Source organism: Lissotriton vulgaris, chromosome 6 (genome assembly GCF_964263255.1).
Source record: "Lissotriton vulgaris chromosome 6, aLisVul1.2, whole genome shotgun sequence".
In the NCBI taxonomy this organism is placed as follows: domain Eukaryota; kingdom Metazoa; phylum Chordata; class Amphibia; order Caudata; family Salamandridae; genus Lissotriton; species Lissotriton vulgaris.
Window position 1 is genome coordinate 162,955,348 of NC_141694.1, and position 13,851 is coordinate 162,969,198.

Here is a 13,851-nt window from a genome sequence, read left to right on the forward strand (position 1 = left end):
TGTGCCACTCGTTTTCCCTCGTTTTTTTTGCCCTTCTGCCTTCTGTTCCACTTGTTTTTGTGCCCTTCTGCCCTCTGTTCCACTCGTTTTTTTGTGCCCTTCTACTCCCAGTGCCACTCGTTTTTCCCTAATTTTTTGTGTCCTAGTGCCTTCTGTTCCACTCATTTTTTGTGCCCTTCTGCGCTCTGTTCCACTCGTTTTTTGTGCCCTTCTGCCCTCTGTGCCACTCGTTTTTCCCTCGTTTCAGTGCCCCTTTTTCCTTCTGATACCTTTGTTGTCCCTCACTGCCCTCACCGCTGTGTCCCCTGCTGCCACGCCCCCCTAACTGCCCACTGCCCATTCGCTGCCCCCGCCTTCCAGCTGCTCCTCCCTCCCACCTCCCCATATATGCCAACCGCTGCGCGGCCGCGACGCAGAGACGCCTAAGGCAAGCTCGTCTGCACCCGCCCAGCGCCAGAACCCCTGGCCCCCGCACCCACCACGATTACTGCCACCACTACGAATCGAGCACTCTGCATGCTCTCAACTCCGGACAGAGCCAAATCTGCTTCAAGGCCGCTCTAAACCACATACACAGCCTCTCCCCCTGCCGGAACTGCAGCTACACCAGCCTTGGAGTCGATGAACCACCCGCCAAGAAAGACCCCAACCACCTCCAATGCATACTACTGAACACCCGCTCCGCACGCAAGCATGCTGTCGAGCTCTGGGACCTGCTTGACACAACATCCCTGGACGTCGCCTTCCTGATAGAGACCTGGTTTAATGACTCCTCCGCACCCGACATCACCATAGAGATCCCAGACGGCAACAAGATCACCCGCAGAGACAGCACCAACGGAGTCGGAGGAGGAATCGCCATCGCCTTCAAAAACAGCATCAGGGTCTCGACTAGCACCGACGACGCACTCAGCACCGCTGAACACATGAATTTCCAAATCCACACAGACCCTAACTCCACCCTCAGAAGCATCCTCGTTTACCGACCCCCCCCGGACCCTGCCTCCAGTTCAGCGACTCCATCCCCGACTTGATCAGCACGCACGCCCTGACCTCCACCGACTACATCCTCCTCAGAGACCTGAACTTTCACCTTGAGAACAACAACGTCAACAACTCCACAACCATGATCGATAACCTTGCCAACCTCAGACTGAAGCAACTCGTCACAACGCCCACCCACTCCGTCAGCCACACGCTCGACCCCGTCTTCTCCTCAAGCCTGCACGTCTCTGTCAGCCACACCACCGAACTCCTCTGGACCGACCACCACTGCATTCACTTCCCCTTCCAGAAACCCACCACACACCACCACACCCAACAGAACCCCCGCCACTGCTGGAGCAAAATCACCGAACACCAACTACACACAAACCTCGCTCTCAGCCCACCCCCGAACCCTCCAACACCGTCTACGCTGCCCACAGCCACGGATGCTGGATCAAGGACTGCACCAACACCCTCGCCCCACTGAAGAATCCTCCCCACAGAGACACCAGCAAGATGGCCAGCTGGTTCACCCCAGAACTTCTAGCCTCCAAGCAAGCCTGCCAGAAACTAGAGAAGAAATGGCACAGTGAACAAACTCCAGACATCCACGCAGCACACAAGGAAGCCATCCGCAACCACCACCTCATCTGGGCGGCCAAGTGGACCTCCTTCAAAGACAACAGCGACCACAATGCACACAATAGCAAGGAGCTCTTCAACATCATGAAGGAACTCTCCAACCCCAGCTCCAACACCAATGAACATCCCGCTGTCACAAGCCCTGTGCGACTCCCTCGCCACCTTCTTCCACCGCAAGATGGCAGACATCCACAACAGCTTTAACACCCAGACAGCCCCAACAGACAGCACCACAACAGACCCTCTGCACACCATCGACCACAACCCTCTGCTAGCCTGGGCCAGCGGGAGCATCGATGACACCATCAATACCATGCGCACAATCCACTCCAGCTCTCCGTCAGACCCATTCCCGCACCACGTCTTCAACAGAGCAAGCAGCTCCATCGCAGCCCACCTGCGCAACGTCATCAATCTCTCCCTCGACCTTCCCAGAGATCTGGAAACATGCAGAGATCAACGCCCTATTCAAAAAACCTAAGCCTGACCCAAGAGACTTCAAGAACCTTCGTCCCATCTCTCTGCTCCCCTTCCCAGCCAAGGTCATCGAGAAAATCGTCAACAAACAGCTAACCCGATACCTCGAAGAAAACAGAATCCTGGACCCTTCCCAGTCATGGTTCCGCAGCAACCACAGCACCGAGACTGCCCTCATCGCCACCACCGACAACATCAGGACCCTGCTGGACAACGGAAAGACCGCAGCACTCCTAGACCTCTGCCACCTTTGACACAATCTGCCACCGCACACTACATGCACGCCTCCACGCTGCGGGGATCCGAGACAAGGCTCTGGATTGGACCACCTCCTTCATCTCCGGCAGAACCCAGAGCGTCCGCCTCCCCCCATTCCGTTCCAAGGCATCCAAGATAATATGCGGCGTACCCCAGGATCCTCCCTCAGCCCGACGCTGTTCAACATTTACATGGCCCCGCTCGCACTCGTAGCCTGACAGCACGACCTCAACATAATCTCCTATGCCGACGACACTCAGCTGATCCTCTCCCTCACTAAGGACCCCATCACCGCCAAAGCCAACCTCCACGAAGGAATGAAGGCCGTCGCCAACTGGATGAAGACCAGCGTCTGAAGCTGAACTCAGACAAGACGGAGGTCCTCATCCTCGGCTCCAACCCTTCAGCCTGGGACGACTCCTGGTGGCCGACGGCACATGGGGCAGCCCCAACACCCACCGACCACGCACGCAACCTGGGAATCATCCTCGACTCAACGCTCTCAATGACCAAGCAAGTCAACGCCGTCTCCTCCTCCTGCTTCAACACCCTCGGCATGTTCCACAAGATCTACAGATGGATCCCGACAGATACAAGAAAGACAGTCACCCAGGCCCTCGTCAGCAGCAGACTCGACTACGGAAACGCCCTCTATGTGGGAGCTCTGACCAAGCTTGCCAAACGACTACAACTCATCCAAAAAGCCTAGGCACGACTGATCCTCGACGTACCACGCCACGGTCACATCACCCCCCACCTGAGAAACCTGCACTGCCTCCCCGTCAACAAGAAGATATCCTTCAAGCTCCTCACCCAGGCACACAAGGCACTCCACAAGACCGGCATAGCCTACCTCAACAGACAGCTCTCCTTCTACTTCCCCAACCGCCAGCTACGCTCCGCCGACCTCTCACTCGCCACCGTCCCGCGCATCCAAAGAACAACCACCGGTGGGAGATCCTTCTCCCACCTCGCCGCCAAGACATGGAACACCCTCCCACTGAGGCTACAACAGACCCAAGACCTGCTGACCTTCAGGAGGATACTCAAGACCTGGCTGTTCGATCAGTAGCGCTCCCCCTAGCGCCTTGAGACCCTAGCGGGTATGTAGTGCGCTTTACAAATAATTGATTGATTGATCAAACCCCAATGTCATTAATCAACAATGGCTATTTTTGATTTAGTTATATAAACCTAAACGTCACAACTTTTTGAAGGTTTTTTTTAATAAATGAAGTTGGCAATGTTGGGTAAGAAATTCTACTAAAGTATTTTGGGGGGGGGGGAAGTCTAGCTAAAGTCACAAATTCTGACACAAGAAGAGAATGTTTGTGAAAAAACACCCTCCAAAACATTCTTGATAAGACATCATGTCACCAATCACCATGTATTGTTTTCTGGAAATAACAATCTTGTGAAGTTGCCAAGATCATCAGCTGCACATTGTCCCTGAAGTTATAACTATTTTTGACATGAGTGGAGGAAAATACTTTAAAATAAATATCAGTATTTTTTCTCTCTTGTTTGACCTATTTGTGTCTCGTGTCTTGGAATATTTATTGAGGTAGAGTAATGCATTTAGTAAAGAGTGAAACTAAAATAAAACAGAACACATACATGGACATCAGAGTTGTTAGGCATCCAGTATTTAAAAGGCCAAACCAGCTTTTAGATAGAATGGTGAGTAGAACGATAATCTTCATTACCACTGCATCTAATTATCTCATTATTGAGATAATTAAAAGTCTTTCATTATTTTGGTGTTACTTGATTTAGGAAATTGGGTTACTGGATGAGGGGGTTGAAACCCTGCTCACGCAGCTAGCACAATCCTTGTCAGTGTGAAGTCACAAGCAAACCCCAAATTAACCTGTGCTCAACCCTCTGGTAGTGTGGCACAGAGCAGTCAGGCTTAACTTAGAGGCAATGTGTAAAGTATTTATGCAGCACTTCAAACAGTAATAGGGTGAAAACACACCACAAGAACAATCCCACACCATTTTAGAAAATTAGAGTTCATTTTAAGAAATAGCAAGACCAAAATTACAAAAATCCAACCAATAGAACCATTTGGGAAAAATAGAGTACATTTTAAGAAATAACAAGACCAAAGTGACAAAAATCCAATTACTAGAAACAGAGAAGTGCAATTTTAAATATTACAGTGAATATAGAGCCAAAAAGCAGCAAGTGCAAACTGGGGAACATCTGGGTGCTGTAGATCCAGACAAAGCCACCAGTTGAAACTGGACTTTATGGAGCATGGGGCAGCTACTGGGACCCACTTTGGTCCGCTGAACCAAGTACCACAATCCTGGTTGCGAAGAGATGCAGAGTCCCTCGTAGAGTGCAGCGACAGTTACAGGGAGCTGCAAAGGCGATGCAAGGTCCTTGCAAGGAAATGCATCATGCAGCGGTGGTTCCGGGCAGCTGCTTTGGGTGATGCAATATCTTTGTGTGGAGATTAGTGGTAGGTGAGTTTCACTCTACAGAAATACGCGGAGTAACAGAAACAAGAAATGAGATTCCATGAAAATATGCAGCTCATGCTGCGCCCACTGCAATTTAGTGGCAGTGGCAGCTTTGCGGAAGAGCAGGCGGCCATTTCAGTTGATTTTGCTGCCTTAGCGGGGATAATGGGGGCTATTTCACCTCTGGAGATAATTCTATCTGGAAAAGGGCCTCTTGGACAGCTATGCAAGGAACAATGCCCTGATTTCTACTAATCGCACAACATATTGGTGTGTTAAATAAAAACCTTTCTCTTGTCTCCGAAAGATGGGCAGTTGCAAAGAGTCTGATTCGCAAAATGGGCGTTTGGTATGTAATAATCCCAAATTACTGAATTGCAATTTAGGTTTGTGACTACATACCGAATCACTGTTTTGTGGGGACGTGTTTAAGACATTCTTTCCAAATAGTGTTTTATATTTACTTGAGTGCCAGCAAATCTACCCGAACAGCAGCCTTCTGACCTAGAACGCTCGCGAACGCCACTGACCGCCCAGGTTAGAAAATTATGCTAGGGGAGGCCACACCTTGCTCACGCTTGCCAGAACACATATTCTGGAGCCTCACAGGAAAAAAATTCCACCACAGGGCATTGGTGAAATTTTGCTGGTACTCCATGTTAAAGAGTAATGCACTGTGGCCCAAATTATGCCAATTTTGCAGGTGGAAAGGAACATTCCGCCCACCCCTAGTGGTGATGCATCGTGCATATGTGGTTCCAGTGGGATGCTATAGGCAAATCAGAGTCCTTGCATCAGGGAAGTCCATGAAGCAGAGGCGATGCATCAGTTCTGCTGGCTGCATAGATGGGCCAACAGAGCACCTTTAGGCCCACTTCCAAGGGTCCAGGACTGGCGTGGTACCACTTGGCAGGGTAGGACTCCCAGTTGCACAGTCCAGGTGCTGGTTAAAAGAGACTAGCCCTTAGAGTTGCTTTATTGGTCCTGGGTACAGGTTCCAGGTCCAGTCTTTCCCACCACAGTGACAAATCAAGTCTGACTGCTTTGTAACAAACTACCCGAGGGTAACGCACAGATTAATTAAGTGATTTGTTGTGGTTCACTCCTGTTCGAAGTACAGGCAGAGAGAATGGTTTGTACAGCTTCCTGACTGGGACTTGATTAATGTATGTAGTTTGAATTCTACAAAAATCAATGAATCGATGTATGCAGTCCATTGTCTTTCACCTACTATCTCATTGTAGACATCTGCCGTGTGCAAAACATTCTTGGTCCTGCTCTAACAGGAACAGTCTATTCTACACTGCCAAGTCAGGTCCCCTCCACTCAGTAACCAATCTCAAACCAGTTTCATACTAATTATTCATTACGCTTGGGCATATCCATTGTACCCAGGTCATTTACTTCATCAAACAACTAAGTAATGGATGACATTTTAAAAATAATTTACCCAACCAGTGATCACTCTGGCCGCATTCCAGTTCATTATTTTTCACCCACTATCCTATTCTAGACACAGACCATCCAATGGCAAATCAAGCTTTGTTCTGCTCCAACAAGAACAGTAAATTCAAAAGTGCCAGGCCAGTCCCCCCCATGTGGGCGCACAAGCAACCTCAGACCAATTGACTTGAGGCCTTGTCAATGAGGTATAGCTTGAGCCCTGTAGCACAGTGAACACAAGCTCCACATCTGTTTTACACAACAGACAACAAGAGACGGGTTGGAATGTTATTGATGCATTCCATTGCTTCCCACCCTTTGCACCACACTAGCTGAGACCTGTCATATGCAAATCAGTCTTTGTCCTCCTTCAATAGTAACAATCAAGTCCACACTGTTAGGCCATGGCCCCTTAAGATGGGAGCAGGAGCAACCCTAGGCCAGTTTTAGCCAACTTAGGGGATCACTGAAATAATATCGAGGGACAAAATATCGACTTGCCAAAATATCGTGGACAAAATATCGACAGTCAAAATATCGAGTTTGTATCTACAAACAGGTAAGTACAAAAATATCGAGTACAAAATATCGTTAACAATAATATAGATGTAAAAAATATCGACTTTATTAAAAACAGTGTTAAATTAAATTAATATTAAATTTTAATTACTAAAATATACTTAAAAATACTTAAATTAAATTATAATAATTAAATAATAAATGAAAATAATAAAAATAATTTTTTACAATCTTATTTGTTGACCCTGAACCCTAAAAATACCCCTTTACCCAAAAACCCAAAACTGACCCTGAACCCTAAAAATACCCCTTTACCCAAAAACTGAAAACTGACCCTGAACCCTAAAAATGCCCCTTTACCCAAAAACTGAAAACTGACCCTGAACCCTAAAAATACCCCTTTACCCAAGAACTGAAAACTGACCCTGAACCCTAAAAATAGCCCTTTACCCATGAACTGAAAACTGACCCTGAACCCTAAAAATACCCCTTTACCCATGAACTGAAAACTGACCCTGAACCCTAAAAATACCCCTTTACCCTAAAACTGAAAACTGACCCTGAACCCTAAAAATGCCCCTTTACCCAAAAACTGAAAACTGACCCTGAACCCCAAAAATACCCCTTTACCCTAAAACTGAAAACTGACCCTGAACCCTAAAAATGCTCCTTTACCCAAAATTTATCAATATTATTTAATTACCAATTAATTATTAATTAACAATAACAATAAAGTAAATATATTAGCATATTAGCTGTAATTAATTTAATAATTAATATTATTTTTTCCCAATTAATTACTTAAAAATAACACAAAATTATATATATTAAAAATTTACTCTAATTAATGTAATTAACCAATTACAATTAATTAATTACCAATTAATTACTAATACAAAATATGTTCAAAATTATATTAATTAATTAACTAATTAATATTAATTAATTATCAATTAATTATTAATTAAAAATATTAACAAACATATATTAATTAATTAATTATTATTAAATTACTTCCCACCCTATTCCCCTATAAACCCACAACCCGCTACAGAATTACATTACGCAATTATTATAAAAACAAAATTCATTTAATAAAATATTTTATAACATTAAGACACACTTTTCACACATATTATTACATAAAAATACACTATAAAATATTATATATTATTAAAAATTCGATATTTTTGCTATCTATATTTTATACAGTCGATATTACTTCACTTACCTGAAAAACGATATTTTTGTAGTCGATATTATGTCCAGTCGATATTTTGTCCAGTCTATATTTAAAACTCGATATTATGTCCAGTCGATATTTTGGAGTCGATATTTTGTCTGTACACCAACTTAGGCTTTGTCAGTGAGGTACAGTTTCAGTTCTCTAGCACAGTATGCACAGGACCCACAGCTGTGCTTACTCGTCACACTTAGGGCAGGTACGATCTCATGGATTGATGGCATTAATCCCAGTCACAGTTAATGATGCCAGATCAGCAAATTGTTGGGGCCAACAATGAATGTGTAATTCTCTCAACTAAAGCCTACTCCAATTCAGAAGCTGAGCTGAAGATTCCACCTCTCCTTCTCGTAGTCCCTTCCATCTGATTTGTCCAGAACCACCCTTGGAGAGCCAATACCTACAACATATCCAAATTGATGCCTACTATTTAAATTACAGTTACGTATTGCCTATGGTAAGTCTGTCTGATTTCAAATACTGGCCCGACAGGATCATTTGCTGGAAGACTCTACTGCAGTGCCCGCTGATTGATGTTTCCTATGCTACCAGTGTCAGGCAGTCACTGCCCTTTGTTTATGTTCGAGTGATTTTCTGTCACTGGATCGACAAGATTGCTCTGGTGCTCAGAGTGTGCATACAGACTTGGTTCATGCACATGCCCCACTTGCAGCTCTTCCTCTATAATGAAATGTTGGTCACACCTCACTCAGTTGTCTGCCTCTTCCTTGGAATCACCATTGGTCCTGTTACTCAGCCTCATCCCTGTGCCCAGCATTAAACAGTCTAGAATCCTTTAGAGTAGTGTCTGACTTCTAACGAGGTCTCCAATCCTACATCCCAGAGGAGAGCCTGTAGAGTCATTTGCCTCCTCCCCTCCTTGGTACCATAGTCAACAGGGACTGAGGCTCAAAGGCATATTGGGATAACTTGCATTCTTATGTGTGTGCAGCACACCATAGTGCCTCTAACCAGCAAGAAACATTCAGGAAACAGTAATCGTAAGGGTGACACTAGTATCAGCCTTGAGGGAGAGACTGGAAGCAATCTGGCTGTTTGGCTTTGAATTATCTCCTCCTACATAGGAGAAGGGACTTAAAATGGTGACACTGAGGTAACATTTAATTTCACTTTGGATCAATGGACTAGTGGACTAGGTGTCAGTCAGTGTGTACTTAATTAAGTGAGGCAGTGGTCCACTGGGCAAATGCCAACCCTCATGATACTCATGATGACCATTTGCTTGCACTCTGTTGTCACTGTCACCAAACCTCTGATCACAGAAAGAGAGCAAGAGGTAAGCATGCCTAGAAAGATCCGCAAAATGTGCTATACCACGGATGGTGCTTATATCATTCAGGATCTTTATTAGTTATTGAGCAGATATACCATGCAGGAAGTTTTTAGATTATTTGAGCATCTTATATTCAACAAATAAAGAACAATGCACCTTTCTATACAGTGAATGTATTGATAAACTGAACAAATGTATGTTGATTCATGATAGAAGTATTTAGACATGCCTGTGAACATAAGCAATAAACATGCCACAAATGCTATTCAATCTCACCATGCATCTGCTTACCTCAGGAGTTTTCGGAAAGTTGCAAATTCACAGTGCTTATCCCAAAATGACATGGACCCGGCTTGGAGCAGACATTGCACCTGGAAATGACCGGTACTGTAATATGTATTACTGCTTCTTTGAGTCTACTACTTGAATCCTTATAGTTATGGTGCTTCCAGTTTAAAAGTCGTCTTGTGACATGCACACATTTGAGATTTAATATTTATATAAAAAGTAAAAATGTAAAATAGTCAAATATGCATGTTGATGTGAATTATGTTTTTTAAACTGTAAATGTTTTAAAAGTATTATTAGATGAATTACTCTTTTTCATATACTGGAGCCTTTAAGTCCAGCTGTTGAGTTCCCTTGGCTCTTCTTGCTCAGCGATTTGACGCAACTCAAACATTACAGCTCCATAATATCGGTTTGCAAATTTTTTATCCATACCGTGCCAATGACCAGCCACAGCCGCTAGTGGGAGTACCTGCCTGACGTTGACGTTGGGAGGGGGATGGACAGGGTGGGGGTAGTAATGTATGGTTTACGGAGTTTAGCAGGTAAGTAAACATATAAATATATAAAACAAATTTTGTTGCGCGCACTGCATCACTTCTTTTTTAACATTTCGAATTGCATCATTTCAAAATTGAAGTGTGTTTCACTGATATGTATTAAGTGGGAAACAGCTGTTACAACGCATTCGTTACAATGCTTGCTTTTACCCCGCATGCCGTAACAACGCAAATTGCTTGTTGCAGGGGGTATAAGGTGTTGGATTTAACTCCAACACATTTCCTACTGTTGCACACACTGGAGTTGCAATAGTAAGTTATACTATTCCAACATCTAGCGCACCCCGACAGGAAGTCGGGGTAAAAATTTGCATTGTAACGGCAAGCAGGGTAAAAGCATACATTATAACGTCATAAAACCTTATTAAGTACAGTGTTACTGTGCATAGATTGCTAAAGAAAATCAGAACGGTAACTCTATACCATTAATTCCTTAACACCTAACCCCCTAAGCCACATACCCTTAATCCTGTATTCCAAACCTTTAACCCTATACCCCAAACCCTTACCCTCATACCCAAAGCAGGGTACTCTACCCTTTACCTCTAACTGCGGAAGCCGTGGACTTAGCCCTATATTTACAGCACCAAGACACCTTTGGTTATACGAGCGCTATATAAAACTTTATAACATAACATAGACTTACTTCCTAAATTTTAACTCCTTAACATCCGTACCCTAAACCTGTAATGCTTAAACCTATACCCCAAACTCTTAAACATTTTTTTCAAAGTAGATTGCAACTAGTATTTTGCAAACAGATATGTGTACCTCTGGCCCTATATTGTTTTGACTTTGTAGAAACGTAGGCACAGTTCACATCAAGAGTGCTGCCTCTCACTTTCATAGTTTTCCAATCCATTTTTCTACAGATAGAACTCACAATTCTGCTCTTTTACTAGTGATAAAGCATTTCATAACAATACAGTTCATTTAGAAATCACATCAACATGAATCCTTAGGGCACTTAGGACAATTACACGAAAGTTAGGGATGGATAACATCTCATATTTAATTATAAGCTTGTCATTTCTTAAAGTTCATTTTATGATCCTGTCAAGCATCTTTTCAAAATGTGTTCAAAATGTAATTCCTGAACTGATTGACAGTATGTAAGCAGGATTATTTTTTAACATGCATGCTCAGCTAATGTTATTAATTCTGAGAATTTTAACAGAAGAAAGGCTACAGGTGGAATTACCCCTTTCTTTATTATCTTTTCTTTTTTTGTTAAAAGCCCCATTTAATGCTGTTAAGTATAACACAACAGTGAAGAAACCATAGAGAAGATCTAATGAACAAAGTAATAGTGCATGCAAATTATGTTTTTTTTTTATTTACAGAAACAACATTTTACGGGTTACATTTTACAAATTTTAAATCCCCATACTATAGGATTTGTTTCATTTTCAATTATTTCTACGCATAAGTACAAACAGAAAATAGTGTTCTAATGATAGAGTTGGGTCTCACACTCAATTTAAGAGTGTAGGGCACTACCAATGTTGGTAAGCATGTTCCTGCAAAGTGAAGGTGCTTTCTAATCTCTTAGTCCCAATGCATTCAAATCATATAGACAGTGTGATCATGCATGCTTCATAGATATCCAAAGTACTTTGTCTTTCAATAGAATTCTATTTTTGATTGCTCTGATTTAACTCATAAATGTTGTTTGTTACATATGTTTCATGAGAAATGAAAACTCTTTATTTATCCTTTCTGCAGCTAAAGGAAAACTCTTTTTACGTTTTTTCTGCCAGCATGTGTTTTGCTCAGGCCTGTGCACCATTGAGCTTTTTCAAGGCTGAAACAGGATAATTGACAAGGTTGCTAAAGTCGCATACACGTATCAGCCACTAGAATTGTGATTCTTGCCATTTCTCTAATCCCACAATGAGATGGAAAATATTTTTTTGCCTGTCTCCTTTTATATTTTAGAATACTGCAAGGTCTTCTGTTGAGTAACTCTCCACATTTTCAATCATAATAGTCAATCAGTGTCTATTCAGGCTAACAGCATGGACTTTAAAAAGATTTAAGCTCCCTTAAATAACTGCAGATGTGTTCATGTATTTCTACACACATGTATATTTTGTCCAGAAGAAATAGCCATTAGGGGCAACTTCTCATGCAGAACAGAATTTGCAGTATGTATCCTGACATGCACCTGCTGACTCCAATATGTGGGTAGCACCAAGTTGCAGGTGCATGTCAGGATATTGCAGCATTTGCGTTCCATTGTTAATAGTGATCCAACATATCCGGTAGCTCGCCATTTTAAACATATGCATAACAATGACTTAAATAGTTTACGCAATTTTGTGGCAGCTGCCGTTCCTAAACCTAGAAGTGGATGTGACAGTCAAAAATCCCGGAGGCAGTTGGAATTTAAATTGATTTTAGAACTCGATACTAAGCATCCTGATTTATATAACTTTTTATAGTCGATCCATTCGATGGCCTTCTGGTGCTACACATCTTTGTACCTGTATGTAAATAAAATATAAGACTCTGTTGAGCAGTGACTTTTTCAGTAAGGGGGTACAGTCGGGTGTGGATTTTATTCATGCCTATGAACACTCCATTACTGATGACCTATATAATGTGAACGTCTTTTTAACCAATTAATTTGGTTTTAATTTGGGGATAGTATAACACTTTAAGCATTAGCACTTTACTATCGCACGTTAGTACTGACGAAGGCTTGATGCTGAAATGCGTCTGTTAGCTCTGTAAATAAACTTGAATGGTGTGAGCACTAAACTTGGTTCTACGAGTGCGGTTCTTCTGAGGAATGAATTCTTTGAGAGCTGAGCGCTGTGTTTTTGCGGGAACCCACTACCGCACACCGCACCCACCTGTGAATGCCTTGATTTCTAGTGGGTCAAGGAGCTTTCATATCTATATATATATATATATATATATATATATATATATATATATATATATATTACCTACTGGCAGTCGCCAGTAGGTAGTTATAGTTAGGATAATTTTCAATGTTAAATCTCAACATTCTATTTTGAATAACTTTGGCGCCGGTTGACGAATCTGCCTGAAATTTTCAGGAAAATGGTCTCATGGCGGTCCGGTCCTTCCCTGAAAGTTTGGGGGGGATTCGTCAAGCGGGGGCCGAGATAAAAGGGGGGTCCCAAAACGCGTTTTCCCCATGTTAATTTCCATAGGGCGGTCGATTTCACTTTTAGCCCGAACGGCTGAATGGATTTCCACCAAACTTGGCAAAATTGTAGGGACTGGTAGCCCGATGTGCCTTTGCTATGTCTCAAGATATGTGCTCCAGTGGATTTTGAGTAATTTAGGTTCAAAAAAATATATATATCTATAGGCGCTCTCCCGTGCGCGCACCCGAGTGCGCTCCAGGCGCGGCACGCGACTTGCGCGCAGGAAGCTGATTGGCTCTCAGTTGTCTGTAAACATTCTAAACAGTCCGGAGCGGCCGCCATCTTGTGTCTCGGTAAAATCGAGACACAAGGGGTTTGAAAAAAAAAGGGGCAAATGACCATAAGGGGGAAGAGTAGACCCCCTCTGACCCCCTAGGTTTGATGTAGGGACTAAAATAGGGTCCTGCAGGGCATTAAAATTTTTTTTTCGTTTTGCGCGGGGGAAGCGCATGGTACGCGCACCGGCGAAGCACGGGGAAAATCCAGG

The 13,851-nt window shown here is 43.3% G+C and overlaps 1 protein-coding gene across 1 annotated transcript in view; it reads left to right on the forward strand.

Annotated features, from left to right (window-relative positions):
* PKHD1 (PKHD1 ciliary IPT domain containing fibrocystin/polyductin) overlaps positions 1-13,851 on the forward strand; it is a 2,083,594-nt gene that overhangs the window by 1,968,820 nt on the left and 100,923 nt on the right. Inside the window, exon 54 of the mRNA XM_086926200.1 lies at positions 9,631-9,718. Within this exon, the coding sequence (XP_086782326.1) occupies positions 9,631-9,718 (88 nt within the window). The remainder of the gene's footprint in view (positions 1-9,630; positions 9,719-13,851) is intronic.